This window comes from Rhopalosiphum maidis, chromosome 1 (assembly GCF_003676215.2).
Source record: "Rhopalosiphum maidis isolate BTI-1 chromosome 1, ASM367621v3, whole genome shotgun sequence".
Lineage (NCBI taxonomy): Eukaryota > Metazoa > Arthropoda > Insecta > Hemiptera > Aphididae > Rhopalosiphum > Rhopalosiphum maidis.
Window position 1 is genome coordinate 3,064,369 of NC_040877.1, and position 19,060 is coordinate 3,083,428.

The 19,060-nt window shown below is 26.0% G+C and overlaps 2 protein-coding genes across 4 annotated transcripts; one reads left to right on the forward strand and one right to left on the reverse strand.

Moving 5' to 3' along the window:
- The first annotated feature begins 330 nt into the window (after positions 1-330).
- Positions 331-11,204, forward strand: LOC113549741. Of its 3 annotated transcripts, none has more exons than XM_026951198.1 (3): positions 331-448; positions 8,294-8,432; positions 8,521-11,204. In XM_026951198.1, the coding sequence occupies exons 2-3, from the start codon at positions 8,373-8,375 to the stop codon at positions 8,758-8,760; spliced, it is 300 nt and encodes a 99-aa protein (XP_026806999.1). In that variant the 5' UTR covers positions 331-448; positions 8,294-8,372; the 3' UTR covers positions 8,761-11,204. The 3 variants fall into 3 exon arrangements, with proteins under 3 accessions (XP_026806999.1, XP_026806998.1, XP_026806997.1); XM_026951197.1 differs by having other exon boundaries at positions 347-653; XM_026951196.1 differs by having other exon boundaries at positions 347-622.
- A 2,186-nt stretch (positions 11,205-13,390) lies between these two features.
- LOC113550632 (transcription initiation factor TFIID subunit 9-like) lies at positions 13,391-19,053 on the reverse strand. The gene is made up of 6 exons (XM_026952585.1): positions 18,907-19,053; positions 18,572-18,799; positions 18,365-18,501; positions 17,983-18,111; positions 15,305-15,407; positions 13,391-13,618 (listed from the first exon to the last, which is right to left on the reverse strand). Exons 2-6 carry the CDS (start codon positions 18,693-18,695, stop codon positions 13,431-13,433), a joined length of 681 nt encoding a protein of 226 aa, XP_026808386.1. The 5' UTR covers positions 18,696-18,799; positions 18,907-19,053; the 3' UTR covers positions 13,391-13,430.
- Positions 19,054-19,060: the final 7 nt, after the last annotated feature.

The following is a 19,060-nucleotide window of genomic DNA, read 5'->3' on the forward strand; positions in this document are numbered from 1 at the left end:
ACTTCAAATTTGATCGTAATATATTATACATTATATTGACAGGCGAGAGCGTCGCCACCGTCGGATGTAGACTGCAATATAGACACGCGCACGAGCGTGGCGAATAATAATATTAATTGTCTGACGTCCGTCTTGGGATCCGGCAAATATATATATATATATAAATCATGATTTTTATTGACTACCGCAATGTCTAGGTGTTTACAACTGTGTGTAGATATTTTTTAGTTGGTCCGATACGTGCGCCAAGCAGTATAAGAGAGAGGGAATACAGTTAGTGGAGACGATATACGATAACGAATGGACTGCTAGAAACTGCAGATACCTGTTGGTAGGTATACGCGTAGGTAACTAAGTAGGTAGATATAGCTGGCACATGTGACTGCGTCTAGAAACGGATCAAGAAATGTGTTCGCGTTTAGTCGTGATCGTGCTTAACTATTAAGAGGTACTAATCGTTACCTATATTACTACATGCCTAATGATACTCATTATTTTTTTTATCTTCCCTGCAAAATCTCGTATCCGAGATAATACGAATAATATTTAATTTCACAGTGCGGTCGTATTTCTGTATATTTTTGTAAATTTAATAATAAACGTATAAGTACATAGTTACCAGGTGAGTGATGAACACACGTTTTTATTAAAATGTAATTGTCGTAATTTAAATTTCTATGTACCTATCTTTAGTTAAACGCATTTTAAATATTCGTATTAAAATAATCAATTATTTATTTTATTATTTAACAAAAGAATCGACTATAACTGTATTCAATTAAAAAAGGACCACCAACTATATACAATTTTAAATATTAAATGAAAATATAATTTTCACTTTTATTAATTATCACTTTATAATAAAGTATTCGTGTGATTCATTTAATTGTTTTTACTAATTTTTAGATTATTTACTATATGAAGTTTTGATATTATATCAGATTTTCTGTTGACTACTAAGTATTTAGTACCTATTATCTGCAGTTTAATTTTTTTCAGGGGTCTTTTATTTTATCACTACCTACTTATAATAAAAGTATTAAATATATTTTTTTGTACTTTTATAGCAAAATTATCAATTTTTAGTATTATTCTAGCTTTTTCAATGTTTTGGTACATCTATTATACATCAATAAACTCTAAACGAACAATCATTTGTGACCATATCTTTTTTTATATTTATATTGCCTATATATACGCGATGAAATCATACAATGCATATATTATTTTATTTAATCATTGTAAAATTCTATCTTTGATTGTGAACTACCCATGTTTAACAAATAATAATTTGTTAATTAAAATTATTTGTAAATTTCTAAAATGTGTGACTAAATTAAATTATGATTTATATTACGATATAGGTAGGTACTTAAGGGGATTGGAAGCGATGATTTTCTGTCTTTGTCTAACACACACGCAACATAGGATTATAGACGTGTTTTATTTCCAACGTACCGATTGATATAATGAAACGATAAGAATTCTTAATATAGATTTGAATTTATCATCAAGTCTTCTTGAGATCGACTTTCCCACGTTTTTGATTTTTTGATTTTTACTACTCCAAAAATTGAAATATGTCAATTTTTTAATTACTCTTTTTAATATAACGTTTTCCGGATTTTGGGAGAATAAAATCAAAAATGTGGGATAGTCAATCTCAAGTAGACTTTATAACGAATTCAAATCTGTATTCAGAATTCTTATTTCTTCATTATATCAATTGGTACGTTGGAAATAGAACACGTCTATAATCCTATGTTGCGTGTGTGTTAGATAAAGACAGGAAATCATCGCTTCCAATCCCCTTAATACGCGTAGTATTGTAAGTAATATTATTGATCAATGATCATTGTACAAGATTACACTTAATTTTTGATGACTTTTGAGCTCATGCAATATTGAATATAGTATATTAACCATAAGTATAGCCAGTATAGGTAGATCGTATGTATATTTGTAATTAAAAATAGTAATGTATTCATTTAATATTTTAAAACCACTTTTTTCAATTACTTTATTTTTATAAGTATGTCGTTTTACGTCATTTTTTTCCGGTACCTATGATAATCTTATAAGAGAAATCTTATATTAAATGGCTCAAACTTTATGTATTTCAATTAAACATATTAATTTTAATTTTAAAAACGGATTTGAACGTTTTAATACCTTTACTTTAGATCCGACGAATCACTTTTTTGATTAAACTATTTGAACAAGCACAATTAATAATTATTAATGTTGTTGAATAACGGTAATGCACAATAAACATTGTATACGACATTTTTAAAGTCAACATATGATAAGTGAATGTATAAATTTGTTTAAAAGTTGTAAAATTCAAAATATAAATAAGACAAGATCAGAAATATAAAGTTGTTTTTAATAACTGTAGCACGTAATTAAATCAATCAATATTCAGAATGAAAATACATAGATCTTTTTATTATACAAAACAGTCCGTTTGAAATCCCTTCAAATGTTAATTTTTGTCCTAAATCTTAATACCATACAGATGGAAAATTTCTTAATCTTATAGCAATAGGTCGAGTGGTAATTTATTGAATACCACAGGCTTGTATTTTTTTTTTTTTTTACTAAAACTGAAAACTTCAAACTTTTGCAGATTACCTCCAAAACGTGACTCGAGCTTAACCCATAGTTTAACTAGTTTAAGCTCCTTGAATATACTAGGGGATATTTTAAATATTCAATATAGCATATTATAGAGTTAATTATTATTATTATTGTAATAAAAACTGATTTTATTATATACATTTATTATTTTAATTTATAATTTATTATTATAAGTAGATACTTATAGTTATAATATAATACAACATTAATAGTATTACTGCTTTAATTCTTTTTAATTAAAATATGTTATTATCTTATCAGTACACTATAGTTTTTCCCCTATTATTGTTTCAACAGCTTAAACATCTAGTAATTTATGTCTGATTGAATGTTAGGTCGTATAGTTCTGAGATTAAAGTGGGAGGTAAAAATAATATTTTTCAATAATTAATAATCAAAATTTATTTTATCTTCGATTAAAAAATATATACATAGTACATACCATATAATCAATAAGAAGACCAACTAAAAATATTATTTTGAAGGAGAAAAATCTTCCCACCAATCACTATTTATAGCTCTTGAACCTTTAATAATTATAGATAAATAAGTACCTATTACAAACATTATTTTACAATTTTTCATACAACAAATATCAAGCATGACTGGAGAAGAAAAAATATTTTTTCAAGCCGATTATCCATCTGATTGTAATAATTATAAAACAATTTAAATTTATTAGGTATCCATAAATCGTTAAACTATCCAGTGCATACCTATAACAACGCGTCAATACTTTCGTGGAAAATTGTACGTTCTCACTTATATTAAATTTATAACCGATTTAATTTAACAATACATAACAATTCACAATTAATTATTGTGATTTATAACTATACCAATTTTATACGCAGTTAAACATAAAATACCGTATAGGATATCATTATATTTTTATTTTATTTTTATAGTTTCACACTTTAATGTCAAGTGCTGTACTTAAATATAGTTATATAGTAATTAATATATTAATAAGTTTTAACACGTACGTCGATATTCGATATTATAATAAGATGTCTTATTGTATGAATGGAGGTCGTGTTGGGTGAGCTACAGTATTTATATTAGAGAAAGATTGTTTTCACTGTGTTTTAAAAAGCTATTTTTGTTTTAGTCTGTTATTACTTGTTAAATCACTGATCAATCTGTACAATTGTACAATGTCTATGTATAATATAGTTATACTTCAATAATACAACTACTTGTATGGTCTAATGAAGGCTAGTGAAAATAATATTTATCAGTTTTTCACGGTTTGTTTTTCTTTATAAGATATACCTGATATAATAAATCTATGAGTATTTAAACGGACAATTCACAATTGAAATAATCATTGAAATGTAGGCGTATTAATATTATCATGTTTATCGCTTGTAGCCCTGTAGAAAATTGATGCCCTAAATAGTCTAAATTACTAAAATATAAATTGTTTTATAAACGTATTTTATTTAATTTAAAAAAATTTCTTAATTTCTCTAGTATATCTAATAGTATTCAGTATTAATTCGAAAATTTAATCGATGCAAAAAATACGTGTAATCTGTACGTTCATAAAGTTATTTAATAATTTTAGTAAAAATACTTAAAGAAAGTGACTTTTACTTTTAATTAATGATTTTAACTTAAAATATGAAATAATACCACTAGAATTAGAATTCCGTTGACTTCAAAGGTTAGAGAAAAAACTTGAACTCCTGCGAGATTTTAAGTTTTATAAAAGTTATTTAGTAAGTACTAAATAGGAAAAGTATATACTTACTCTAATTAATATCTGACAAATGCAAAATATAAATTTCTCAAAAGAAATAAAATATTAAATTTGAACGCATAGGTGCAATACTGTAATGGAACCTATAAATGTAAAAAGCTTTATTTGTAATTCTTTCAATATGACTGATACAACATAATTATAAAAAACAAAAGTAATTTCTAAATCTATACATGATTTCACTTACCATTGAATTATTAAGCTTACAATCATAACAAGTACTAGTAAGAACGAGAAGAAATCTTCTCCTTTACTCACCTTTTCAAGGCTTCAAATAATCCTCAGCACAACTCACCACTACGATCGAACTATTAAAAGTCATCAAAACAGTCCATACATACAAATAATTATAATTCAATAATTATATATCTACTATTTTAATTTTAAGAATATTTCTATACATTTCCTATGATCTCCATTCTCCAATAGACTTTTCTATCTAGGATGCATATTTATTTTTTAAAAAAATACCACATTTTTAATATTAAATTTTAAAATGTTATATTTTTTGATATTAAGAAAACCAATTTAAATAGCTCCAATCATTAAACTTATTTACATTTTCCTGTAAAATAATACTTATATAATCACAAAATTACTATATTTTTTTTATTAATTAAAAACTACCTGCTTAAAATTAAATATGATATCGGCAATCCACATCAGTATAATATAGTATATATTCAATCACAATGTATACATACTAAACTTACCTACTTAGTACTTGTATAGAAACGTGGACATTCGGTGACATACCTACTACATATTTTATTATAATATATAGATAGATAGATCGATAAACAATACAAGTAAATACAAAATATAATATGTATATATTATTACTTATTAGTTGCCGATTTTGAATGCGATAAATGTAATTTTTTCATGTAAGTATTTTGTATTACATTAACATTTCTCAATTATCACCTAAACTGAATAATATCACAACATTCGTAAAATACTGACAACTTCGCTGTTTTCAAATACAATCATCACCGTTGTATTGTTTTGAGGGAAATCGATTTGTCAATAATATATTGTTTTCGAAAAATTAATCATGATTAAAAAAAAAGCGTGTTATAATATTATGTACTATTTACGATTTGAATCGATGTTTATAGGATCCGGTATGACGCGCCCATCGGCTATTAGTTATTAAAACGGGCTGCATCGAAGTATCGTACGATACAGAAACAGAACGTCATTTCATCGTTATCCGAACATCCGATTGCTATTATTGTGGTGATAAAACTCTGTATAGGTACCCCACGAAAAGAAACTCTGTCCAACACTTATATACAGAGACAATTACTATGATCATCAATAATACACGATAGTTTGTGTACAATATACTATAATGGGCATAGGCGCTTTCAGAGGTCCCCAATAATTTATTGACTGTAAACATATACATGTACGCCTTGTTCATCGGCATTGCACGAATGTCGACTGCAGCGATGACCATTGTTCGGCGTGGTGTTTGATTAATGAATGACTGTCGCCGCGCGATGTACAATATTATTATAATACTACATTGTTCTGTAGAGAATAGATCATCGATGAGACGGCGGTGAACGCGTCATTTAAATAAACCGAAAACTGTAAAAGATCGTTGGACTATGAGGGTGCCAAGAAAATCATATTACTACATAATACTTATAATATAATATGATGTGATGCAGTTCCATTGTATATTGTCTTGATAATATAATAAATTATTGTACACGGAGCGTATCTATATTAAATAATATCGGACATCTACTGCTTCATAAATTATAATATATACAGAGTGATTCGCCGAGTATGCTCGCCCCCTTTTTTCATCAATAATGTTGTTACTCAACATTATTTAACCATATTTCCTAATGGAATTTTTATATAAGCTTAAAGAGCCTATTTTCAAATTCTTGTGAATTTTTTATATTACTTAAAATCATTTGTGGAAATACAAATATATATTTTTCAAACGAGAACTTCCACTTTCCACTGTAAATTATTTAGCGAATTTTTCTACAAAAATACAAAAAAAAATTACAAAATTCAAATTGAAACAATTTTTAAGTTATTCAACTTTGTGTCTTGTATACTCACTAAGCATAATATTATAGGCCCATCGCCCATGATAAAAGTTTGGAAGATATGGGGGCTATGATTTGTACATTTTTATAATTAATATTAATCTATTGACATTTATAATTTATAAAAATTGTCCAACTGTCCAAGTATAATAAATTCTAGAAACAATATTACGCACATAAGTTAATATAATTGTAAGGACTACATTTTGTCTTTATACTATAAATATAAACATTTTAGTTTCCAAGGAACTACGCATTTAAATTTTCTAAATTTTTAATAGAACATCAAAATAAATCTTACCACTAAATAATTTACAGTAAGAAAGTTGAAACTCATACGAAAATAAAAATCTGTGTCTATCACCACAAGACTTTCTTTAAGTAATTCAAGAATATCTTCAGAATTTGAAAAAACAATTTTTAAATATATTTAAAAATTCCAAAAAATCGAAATTTGAAAACATTTATTATTAAAGGAAAAAATGGGGGCGAGCATGTTTGGTGAATCACTCTGTATAATATATTGTATTTATATACACGCATGGTATATATACCTAATATAATGAAATGTCGTTAGAAAGTCAAGGACGCGGCGTTTGTAGAATCTGGACTATCGGAGACCAGTTTTAGGCGGTTCCGTTACTTTATTTTCAACTTTCTGATGTCCATCGTCTGAGTACCGAATAATACCGACAAACAATAGTTAATACCTATAATATATTAAATACAATACAATTAATATTTAGAAAATAATTACAAATGTGTTTTCTAATATACAAATAATAATAACAACACCTATCGTTGTATGTATTATGTTTATGAAAAATATGATTTCTCACGATTTTACAATCGAATTTAAGACGATGAACTGATCATTGTTGTCTCTATAAATAAAGTCTAAAATCGCTATGTATAGTTTTCGATCTATAGTTATGCGTTAATAACTGGGAAGTAATAATTCTAAAATATATTCGGTTTTATCTACAGATCCGCACACAAAATACGACTATAATGCTGTGTAACGTCTGGGGCGATACAGCTGTAATATACCTGAATATAGATAGGTGCAATACTTACTGACTACAGTAAATATAAGTACTATAAAATAGGTTTTAAAAATGTTGAAAATGTAATTATCGTTTAGACTTTACAGCAAATTGCCGCTTCATGCATGGTTGCAACCCCATTATAAATACATACCTACTCTTTATATGGAGGTATACAAAAAATAAAATAACCCCCTCCCTCCCTACATAAATAATTATTAAATTATTAGAGTAGACTGAAAATAATCTACTTAAAAATGTTAACAATCTAGACTAACACATCTTGACTATAATCATACATTCATTATTCATACATCATACATAATACTATGATAAATACAAAAAGGTAATAATAGTCAATATATAGATCTACACACATGTAGTGCTTAAGTTTAGGTATTGGATATGTAATTACTATGTATTAACTACCTACTTTTTAATTTATCCATATGATTAACATAGGTACCTATTTTTAAAATTCGAAAATTCAGCTTTTAATGCATTTGTGGTGTTGATAATATATATATGAATATAAACATACGCAGATGCTTTCCCCTTTCGTAGTTCATACGTAGACGAAATTTGAGTTTTAAATTTGGGGGGGAGCTATTATAATTTGTATATATTTACTGTTTGTATACTCCCTGAGGTATGTAAAGGTGAAAAGGGATATATATAAACCATTTTAAGGGACTATGATCGATTTTGAGGGGCTTAGCCCCCCCTCAAATTGCGCTTATGAATTCATATATCGTATCGTATAGTTTTCAGGCGTGAAGTGATGTGAAATACCAAGAGATATTATCACTGTCAAATCTATACCTATTCTGCCGGAGCGTAATAATGACACTGCGACGTCACTTGACGTTAGCCCTATGTCTAGCTCTATTTTGTATGATAGAAGTGAGTATACCTGTTTTTGGCATAGTAAATAACGGAATAAATATATCAATTACCTACTGTGAACTTTTGTTTGTGTGTAATTTTTTAGTGGACGAGTGGATCGAAGTTGAGGAAACAGCGTGAGACAACAATTATGAAGTTTGTCAAGTTACTATTCTATAGGTTGATTTACGGTTTCGCCAATATGATCGGTATGGGAGAAGTGGCTGAAGAATTTGGTGACGGAGTGCTAGCTCCTCCGGACAGCGATTATCGACAAGAAGACGCAGAGGACGATTATTACAACGACAATAAGAACGACGATTATTACAATTATGAAGAATATTGATATCAAGACCGAACGAACCCTGCTTAGAATATTTATAAACTATTAATTAGTGTAATTAATATTAATATTACTACCTATACTCTATTCAAGTTGAGCTTACTGACTTTTGCGCATTCCTATTGAGTCCACAACGATACAAATTATGTGATGAATGATATTATACTTCATTATACCTTGTAACGTGTTGCTTACAGCGTTAACTTGAATAGAGTACCACAGCTAGTCGCTATACCATTTTAATTATTCTGTTTCACTCTAATAGAAAGTGATGAATGTTTATTTGCATATTTTTACTATGTCTTATTAATTTTACATAATCATTTGGTAAACATTTTTAGAGTGAACGTTAAATTTGCAATTTTATAACTTTATTGTAAACGGGTATAATACACGCGAGTATGGTATCTTCTTAGTGCTTTGCAATTTTTGTTCAGAAAATTGCTTACCAATAATTGTAATGTTGTAATACATATAGGTTAGGTAATATTATTATATTAACTATAAATTATAATATATTTATTTTATAAAATATATTTATATGTATAATTATTTGTATATGTGTGTGTATCTGTATAGTACTTTCTTTATATTTCATACTTCATAATTTATATTTATATACATGATACAATATACGACCTCATAATATCTTGGCAAGTTATCTATAGTTTTAGTACCGTCAACATTTTAGATTTAATTGTTTAGAATTTTCAGATGATGATTATAGTGAAATAGACATAATATATTTATTATTTTGTCAATTCCTTCTGCTTTCAATAGATACACCAGCAATTGCAGCATCTTAAAGTCAGGCGTATAAAAATAAATTAAACGATGAATGCATCTAGTTTCATATTAAATAAATCTCAATTTTTAATTTAACATATTTTATTGACTGCAGTGGTTCTATATTTATATGCGTCCGTCCTATGTTTATTTTATAATAAGCCTTTCGAAGAAATGTGACTGAGTATAATGAAAATAATGTATTTACAAATTATAGTAGATACCTATTGACTGATTTATATTTACTTTTATTACTTTGAGTCCTAAAACATAACGTCATAAACTATTATGTATTACTTATTAAATAATATAATTTATTATACTACACTTATCTGTATATGTAATTTATTTTTGTAACAATACAATTTAAATTAAAAATAAATAAAACCGTATTCAAACATTGACTGAACGATCCTCAATTAAGTATAGAAACCTTCTATGCATGGTTGCCCGGAGGAGGGGTAAAACGGGGCATTTCCTCCTCCCTGAAATTCAAATAGAATGTATATATTAATTTTTATTTTGATTTATAAACATTTCATCGATATTTTTACTTTAGTCTGTGGGGTTGGTATTTGATTTCATATAATTCTAACACATTTTGTACTTTACAAGGAATAAACTTTTTTTATTGTATTTTTTGGTGTTTGATTTCATTATGAATCTCGTCTTTGTAATTTTTAAATTTTAATTTTAATCTTCTGGTCTTTGACTTTATATCAATAATCAACTATATATACCTATTTATTTGATATTTTTATTCTATTGTATTTCTGTTTATTTTATAAAATGTTTTTTACTGTCTAAATTTAATTTAATTACTCCCTATCTCTAACTCAAGCATTGCTTATAAGAGATAGATAATCATTTTGATTCTGTATGTCAAAATGTAAACTTGTACTTATATTATGATTCAATAAAAAAAAAAAATATGCTCCTCCCTGATAAATTTCCTGCGGGTGCCCATGCTTCCATGTATAGGGAAGCTAAATATAGCCAAATAGTATTATATACAAAGATAGGTTCCTACTATATTCTGTACAAAATAAACTGAACCAATGACGAAATATGCATCATCTATTCCGATCACCTTCGATTGCCCACAATAGTGATCTCATTACAGTATGAAAAAGCGTCCATTCCTGAACAGCCGGCTGCAGTCATCAGACAACGTTTCCGACTTCCTATTTGGCCCCTTGGGATGGAAGAAATCCTGATAATGAAGGAAGAGAACAAAAAGGTGAGGCAGAACATAGATAGCAATAATTGAGAACGAGGAACTTGAAAGTAAGCAACTGTCATCGTAACCCCATCGAAGGTACTTCATATCATATCACTCATAGGGAGGGTCGACAGTCATAGCATCGAAAAGGCATATAAACATTCAGGACGGCGATCTTCAGTCGGCCCGTCAACAAAAATGTCTGTAAATAAAACATTGTGAGGGCGTAAAGCAGGGCATGCCCGATGTAACCCATTTGGCTATTGTATAACTAGGTATCAGAAATCGTTGTTTATCAATAAACGATGGCGACGTGGCAACAGTAATGCAAAAGCACTTCCCTCAGCGTCAGTTATACAAAACTGAAAAAAATAAAAAATGTTTCTTTACTATATATTAACTACATATCTTAAATCATCTTCTGAATTTTTTTTCGCTATATAATTTTTAATCGTTAACATATTAATAATATCCTTTTGTACTATTACATATCAGGCTATGTACTTATTTATAAATATATCATATAGGTATGTATATATATATACTTACTATTTAGAGATACATATTCGCCTCTCATTTTTATTTGACTCAAAACCGATCAATTATAAAAAAATTTGGTTTATTTAATAATAATTTTTAAATCTGAAATTATCCATTTGTGAACATATTATACCTACATATTTTATACAGCGATTTTCGCTTATTTAATTATATTTATCAAAATTTTAAATATTTACAACTCATAAAATAAACTTGTCCGACATTTTTTGGCTGGGATATCAGCAATAAAATTAAGAATATTATACACATTTTTGGGGGACTATTATTAATTTTCTAATTTATTTAAACACTAAAAAATTATTTCATACCCCCTCCCAAGAAAATCCTATATACGTCCCTGGTTGACACCGGCAATGGGTTCCCGTTTTCAGTAATTTATAATAATTTATTTTTTATTTTCAAATAACTTTTAATAATACATTTATATAACCATAAGTTATAAATCTGAATTGAATCATAAGAAAATTATGATACTTTTAAAATATTAAAAACAAAAAAAATCAAAACATATTTTTTACTTTGAAATTATACATTTTGTATTATAATAACACTGTTTATATAGAATAAGAACAATTTTAAAAATGTTTTAAAAACGAAAATAATTTATAAATAATAAGTTTTTTTTTAACATTATTTAATAGAAATATATAAAAACTGTAAAAGAGTTTACAATAAGCATATGAGTGCAACAAGGTAGATATTCAAGCGAATGCTTGAGGCGAGTAGCTACTCAGCAGTGGCACGTAAATAATAAGTAATAACCAATTTATAATTGTGACAATAATTTCATTCCCAGTACACAATATTATGAGAAAGTATTTAAAATATAGGTATTTTTTTTTTCGTCAATAATGGTTAAACGGCAACAACCAAGTACTTGCACATTGGGCTGCTTTTCAAATCAGACAAGGATCCGCTGTACTCACCCTCAAATGATGCAATTTACCACAGCCTATAATGTGGACCAAAAGCTACTTTAAAATCAAGAACTGAGCAAATACATACTTCTAGTGACCTAGCCTCAACCAATGACGCTTGATAGTATACCTACTTTGTTAGTTATAAATAAGTTTAAATTAAAAAATATTTTTCCCAATTTAGGTAATAAATAATTAATATTAAAAGTTAACATTTTTTATGATATTAAGATGTGCATGTTAATAATAATGTAGCTGGAATAAATTTGATTGGACCCTCTGTACAAGACCTCAAAAAGTATTTAGGACATAATGCATTTCTATTTGTTTTAACACATATGCAGTATAATAACAATTATACTATCATAGAGGTGAGGAACTCAAAATAAGATTAATATGCGCAGGTGATTGATGCAGACCGAGTGTAGTGAGACTCATCAAAGTTTTTAAAATCATATTCCGGTGTCCGATAAAGTGTGTCAGGACGGTCAGTTGTCCTGAGGTCAAACTTCAATAAGCTGTATTAACATTATGTCTTTTATTTAACATTTAAAATAGAAAAAAAATATTGTTTTAATAATATAATCAAGTTGAGTTGATTGATAGAATCATAAAATAATAAATCAATTCTTAATCTTATAATGTCCTATATATTTAATATTTATAAATCGTCAAATGCAATTATATACCAAATAAAGAATACAACAAAACTTATTTAGTATAGTATTCTTGTTTATAGCTTATAAAAACAGTAATAACTGTAAAGTAAAAAATTCTTCAACTAAGTGTTTACACATTGATATTTAACTAAAATTCTAAATATTGATATTATATTTTATTTTATTATATTTAATATTCTAAATCATGTGATAATTATATTAAGTAAAATAAATACATAAGAACTAAAAAAAAACTTAAGAGTAATTAGTACTTTAATTTTAAATTGGTAAAAGTATAAAAAAAAAAAATAACTTACAAGTATATTATAGTTAATTAAATTTAAATTAAATTAATTTATTGATAAATTATAAATTTATAAGACATAAACTTATAATTGATTAATTTATTATTAGTTTTAATAGGCTTTTAATTGTAGACTATGCCTTATAGTAAAATTTAAAACATAATGTTGAATAAAAGAGAATGATATTATTTTAAATTTTTATAATATTTTAAGCCGTAATAAATTACATATCATTGAGTTGTTTTTCAACAGCATCATCAAGTGCAATATCAGAAAATGAACGGTTTTGATATGCCTGAGCATCCATAAGTTCATCCTTATCATTTTCTACAATGCTTTCTTGACTACTCTGACGGTTTTCCATCATTTCTTGCAAATCAAACTCCATTGAATTGTTCATCATTTGACTGGCTATTGAAAAATATGAAAATTATTATTAATTAAAATTGATATTAATAAATTTATGGTTACAATTAAGAATTACTTGCTATGTTAAAAATCAATCTATCTAAATTGCATGTGACTATATATTATTAAGTTAACATTTTGATATTTGTGAAGTTTAAGCTAGTATTTATTTGTTATTTTATAAATACAATGAAATCTCTAACAGACCCATAAAGAATTATGAAAACATTTGAAAAATAAATTGGTATTAAATTAAATTTAAATTTTAGATAATAATTTAACCTATAGATAGAATTTTAATATCAATATAAGAATTAGTTTATATTGTGTATTAATAATTAAAATTATCCATAAACAAATAAATAATATATAATAGTCCATATTATATCTGATTTATTTTTTTTTCCTTTGAGGGTTTGAATAGTTATTGATGTTTTTGCAGATATGATCTGATAAAATACTCAAACCAAAAATCAGCAGTCATTACTATCTTCTGATATAATATATATTAAGTTTATGAATGGTCTTAATCAATTTAAAACTGATTTTTTGACAGATAATTCAATAATTGTAAATCTTGTTTTATGTTCTTTATGTCTTTCATTTTATTGATCACACCTTAATTTATTTGTTGTGATAGCTGTATAGCTGTGTAATGTCTGTAATGAGGATTATTCACTTAAAGAGATTTCACCATATATATTCACTATTCACATATCTAACAGTAACTTTTATCATACTATGAAGCTATACATTTTTTTAAAGAATATACTAAAGAAAAGAAAAGAATTTAAATTAATTATTATTGGTTGTTTAAGTTCCATTTTTTTTTTTTAAAACATTTGTCAAGTAGAATATTAAAATAATTTACCTTGATAGTATTTTATTATCATTTAAGTTTAATATAAAATAAAACAAAGAATGTGAAATTAATTTTTATTACATAAAACAGATGGATTATTAATATAAAACCAAAATGGCAACAAAAAAATAACAATTTTAAGTTAAATTAAATCAATAACATCTGGATTGTAAACCCAAGATTCATCAAAAAGAAAATGGTGATATCAATTTGTTGATCAGATAAAATAATAAGCTCAACTTGCTCCTTCCTGAATAAAATGATGACCAATTAAACACCCTTTTCCTGTTTTTTTGCGATGTGAACTAATTATATTTTTATTTTGAAGCATGCATATTAAATAGCTAATAGAAGTATTTACATTTTGTTCATAATAATATACTGCTAATATTTATAGGCATGGTTAAACATTACATCAGTATTAAAACAATTTCAGTAAAATTTAATTAAGATGAATTTAGAAAAATAAACAAATGATATAGTTACTTTTTTGATAAAATCAAATTAAAATATTCAAACAAACAAATAATCTTGCTAAATGTTATAAGTGTATTTATTCTATTCACAGTACCAAAACTTTTAATTTTACTGGACAGATTCATTTACTATTAATAGATAAAACATTTTATTTTTTAGATGTATAATAGATATTTACTAAGATGCTATTTTAAATTCATCAATGAAGATCAATACTTAAATAGGTAAAAGCTATTATTATAACTTTTCAACTAATTTAGTTGTACCATTTATATAATGTGACATATATCTTTAATATATGACATGCAATTCAGAAGCATCAATAAATATAATTAGATAAATTTAATTACATGATGGATAGGCATTATCTTCAATTTCAATTTTTCTAGATGCCTCCAACATTTCTGCAGCTGTTGTTTTAGTGTCTGCTTTACGCATATTTCCTCCAGAGTACTAAACATCAAAATATTAAAAATATTCATTAAAAAAAATATAATATTGAATTTGAGCTTCATTTCAATAGCATGTACATTTGTGATTTTTTGAATTTTGTTATATACATTATTTTGCGGACAAATAGTTTTTTAGCAAATCAAAAAAAATTCTTGAAAATGTTGCAATTTTGCGAAGTATTTAAATTTTCCTGATATGTTATTTCATATTTTGTTTTTAATTCTCCATTAGTATTTAACTATAAAATTAGTGAACCACTTGAACCATCGTGGGTATTTAACTTATTAAACTATATTATCTATTGTTAATATTTTTTTTACTATATTTTATGTTCTTTAAATGCTTTTTTTTTTGTAAAAGATTAATATTTATAATATTGCAATTAAGAACACGATTCTACTTATTTTAATATTTTGGTTAAAATGATTTTCTTATAATAATAAGTTTACCTTATATTATTCTTTAAATTCTTTTTTATAATTTATTTTATTAAGGCAGTCTTTGTAAACTATCTTATTATTATAATGTAGGCAACAGCATTACGTAATGTTTATCACTTTTAACTTGGCTTTCAATGATTACATTCTTTGACAAACAAGACTATATAATATCTTTATTGCAATTCTCCAAAGTGTCTTGGACTCTTGGCTATTAGCTAAAAACCATCTAAAACGGTTGTACTTGTTAAATCAGCAGTAGTATGTAATACATATTATGTTATACCGGTGCATATATTAGTGCATACACCCTAATACTATTATACAAATATTTAAGTCAAAAGAGAGTTCTCTTTGTTATATTTGTACCATGAATTGCAGTTGTTCAATTTTATTTTATGTTTGAATAAATTGTATCATTTCGAATATTGTTCGGTGAATACTTAACAAATTATAATATATTTATTGTATACATAGGTACGCCATTTAAAATCATATTAAAATTTAATTAAACTTAATAATAATAAGAAAATCATTTTAACCAAAATATTAAAATAAGTAAAATCGTGTTCTTAATTGCAATATTATAAATATTAATCTTTTTAAAAAAAAGCATTTAAAGAACATAAAATATAGTACAAAAAATATTAACAATGAATAATATAGTTTAATAAGTTAGATACCCACAATAGTTCAAGTGGTTCACTAATTTTATAGTTAAATACTAATGGAGAATTAAAAACAAAATAAGAAATAACATGTCAGGAAAATTTAAATAGTTCTCAAAATTGCAACATTTTCAAGAATTTTTTTTGATTTGCAAAAAAACTATTTGTTTGTAAAATAATGTATATAACAAAATTCAAAAAATCACAAATGTACATGCTGTTGAAATGGTGCTTTGAATTTGTAAGTTCTGGCCTCATAGTAGAATTAAAATTAATAAATAACTACTCTATAATTATGTAGTATGTAGTATTTTCTTCAGAAACTGAATAATAGAATGAATTAGGTATATAATGCTAAGTATCAATGAATTAGCAATGATGCAAACATATTATTTTTAGCAATCATTTTCAAATAAATATAATACAAAAATATTACATATTTTTAATTAAAAAAAAATAAGGAAAATTCTAAAGTAGTCAATTTATATGTTTAAGGTAATATAAACAAAAAAGTAATCATCAGAAATTCACAAAAGATAAAACTGTAAGATAATATATAAGATAGATATAGAGAATATAAAATGTACTACAAATCAAAGTAATAAAACAGAGAAAATGTTATTATACTAGAACAATTCTATTTCTCTAAAAAAGTTAATCAATATGAAAAAAATCTAGTAAAGAACACAATAAAATTAAGGTTAAATCAGGATAATAATATTACGATAAATATTGGATTAATACAAAGGTTCTCTTAATCTGGTGATATAATCGAAGACTAAAGTAAATAATAATATTTAAACGTACTAAAAATAGGAAAAAAAATGTTAATATAGTATTATTATAATAGACCGCTCCTGCCTATAAAGATAACTGTCAAAAAGACAATCAAAGGGGCCAGAGTTAGCCCCTTCCATTTAAATATTACTATAAATAAATAATAACTTGTATTTATACAAGTTCTAATAACATTTATCAATAATATATAGGTATAAAATTTAAATATATATTTTGGACCCAATAAAAAAATTCTATTGTCACTACCGATTTCTGAAGTCACACATACAAATAGTGTACAAGATAACACATTAAATATTAATTAATTATCACCGTCAACCGGTACTACAATATTATAGTGCAGAACTGCAGACCCAAATAACACATGAGAAGTCTAATTTATTTCTGAATACTCCTAATTTCCTAAAAGTAAGTCTAATAGTACTACAAAATATAAATGTATACTATTATCTTACAACCTAAAAAATATTAACTGATATCCTAATGAAAACAATTTGTGAAGACTGAGAAATCATTAAGTCAAAATCACAACACTTTTTACTAGTTAACTAAGATATGTGATGTAAAGTAAATAGTAACTTAATAAATAAAATATACCACTAACAACTTACTAATATAAGAAATTGACAAAAACAATATAAATAAAGTTTTTTTAAGATTAACTAAGATTACCAAATCATTCCTAAGCCTGTAGTTTGTTTGCAAGAAATTAGAACGATCATGAGGAATTCGCAGTCCACTGGCAGGCTTCACTGGAGGTAATGGTATTTTGTTTACTTCGCGACTTGCAGTCATTAATACCTAAAAAATAAAACAGTATAAAGTAATAAAACTCTCACTTCTTAGTCCTATAGGTAGTTGTAATTCTAATTAATACATTTATAACATTAAAAAAAGTTAACATATTAATTTTAGTGAATATTAGTTTCACTAATATTATTAATCCATTAATTTGTGATCAGCAAAAATATTTTATTAAATGTTTAAATCTAATAAATTAACACAGGATTTAAAAAAAATAGCAAGAGGTTGATTTATGTCAAAAAGATCTTACATCACGCGGAGGAGGTCGACAAAATATTCCGTCTTGAGCCAATTGTATTGCAACTTTTACATCGTCAGCATCAACATTCTTTTTCTTTGCAAAGTTTGAAAATGTCTTAGCATCGTCCAGAAGTAGTGTTGTATATCCTAACAATAAAAATAAAAATAATTCATTGCAATGAAAAATGAAAACTTTTAATTTCACTGTATTAATTACTGTAATTAAACTCCAAAAGATGATTTAAAACTTGTTGATCATAATCAGTTATTCCCAAATCTTTCATAATCGACACAATAATTTGTGTGTCTTTGGGCATATGTTTTCCTTGAGAAGACGCCATTTTATGAAGTCAAATTATTATAATAACAGTATGAAAATGTTTATTCAAAGTTATGTCCACGAACTGAGGACTTAGTTTAGATTTTAGTACGGAGCTGTATCAAGCTAAAAAAAAAAAAACCTATAATACTATAATAAGTAGGTACAGTCTACACTATAATTATTCAGTTACACAAACCAATAGACTTTGTATTTAGAATGATACTACTTACTACTATGCCGCTAAATATTCTGTAATGTATGAAATCTATAATCATGGGCGGCTCTCCGATCTTGGGTTATAGTTACTTGCCCCATCGACCATAAATACCAATATTGGTAACACAGAAACGATTCTCTCTACAACACTTGTATGACAGATGCATT

Bases quoted from the DNA above. Each gene is read 5' to 3' on its own strand.
- LOC113549741 (XM_026951198.1), top strand. From the start codon at position 8,373: ATGACACTGCGACGTCACTTGACGTTAGCCCTATGTCTAGCTCTATTT. The intron at 8,433-8,520 runs GTGAGTATACCT...GTAATTTTTTAG, and splicing joins CTCTATTTTGTATGATAGAA to TGGACGAGTGGATCGAAGTT.
- LOC113550632 (XM_026952585.1), bottom strand. From the start codon at position 18,695: ATGGCGTCTTCTCAAGGAAAACATATGCCCAAAGACACACAAATTATT. The intron at 15,408-17,982 runs GTAATCTTAGTT...TTTGATGTTTAG, and splicing joins ACAGGCTTAGGAATGATTTG to TACTCTGGAGGAAATATGCG. The intron at 13,619-15,304 runs GTAATTAAATTT...ATTTTTCAATAG, and splicing joins AGATAATGCCTATCCATCAT to CCAGTCAAATGATGAACAAT.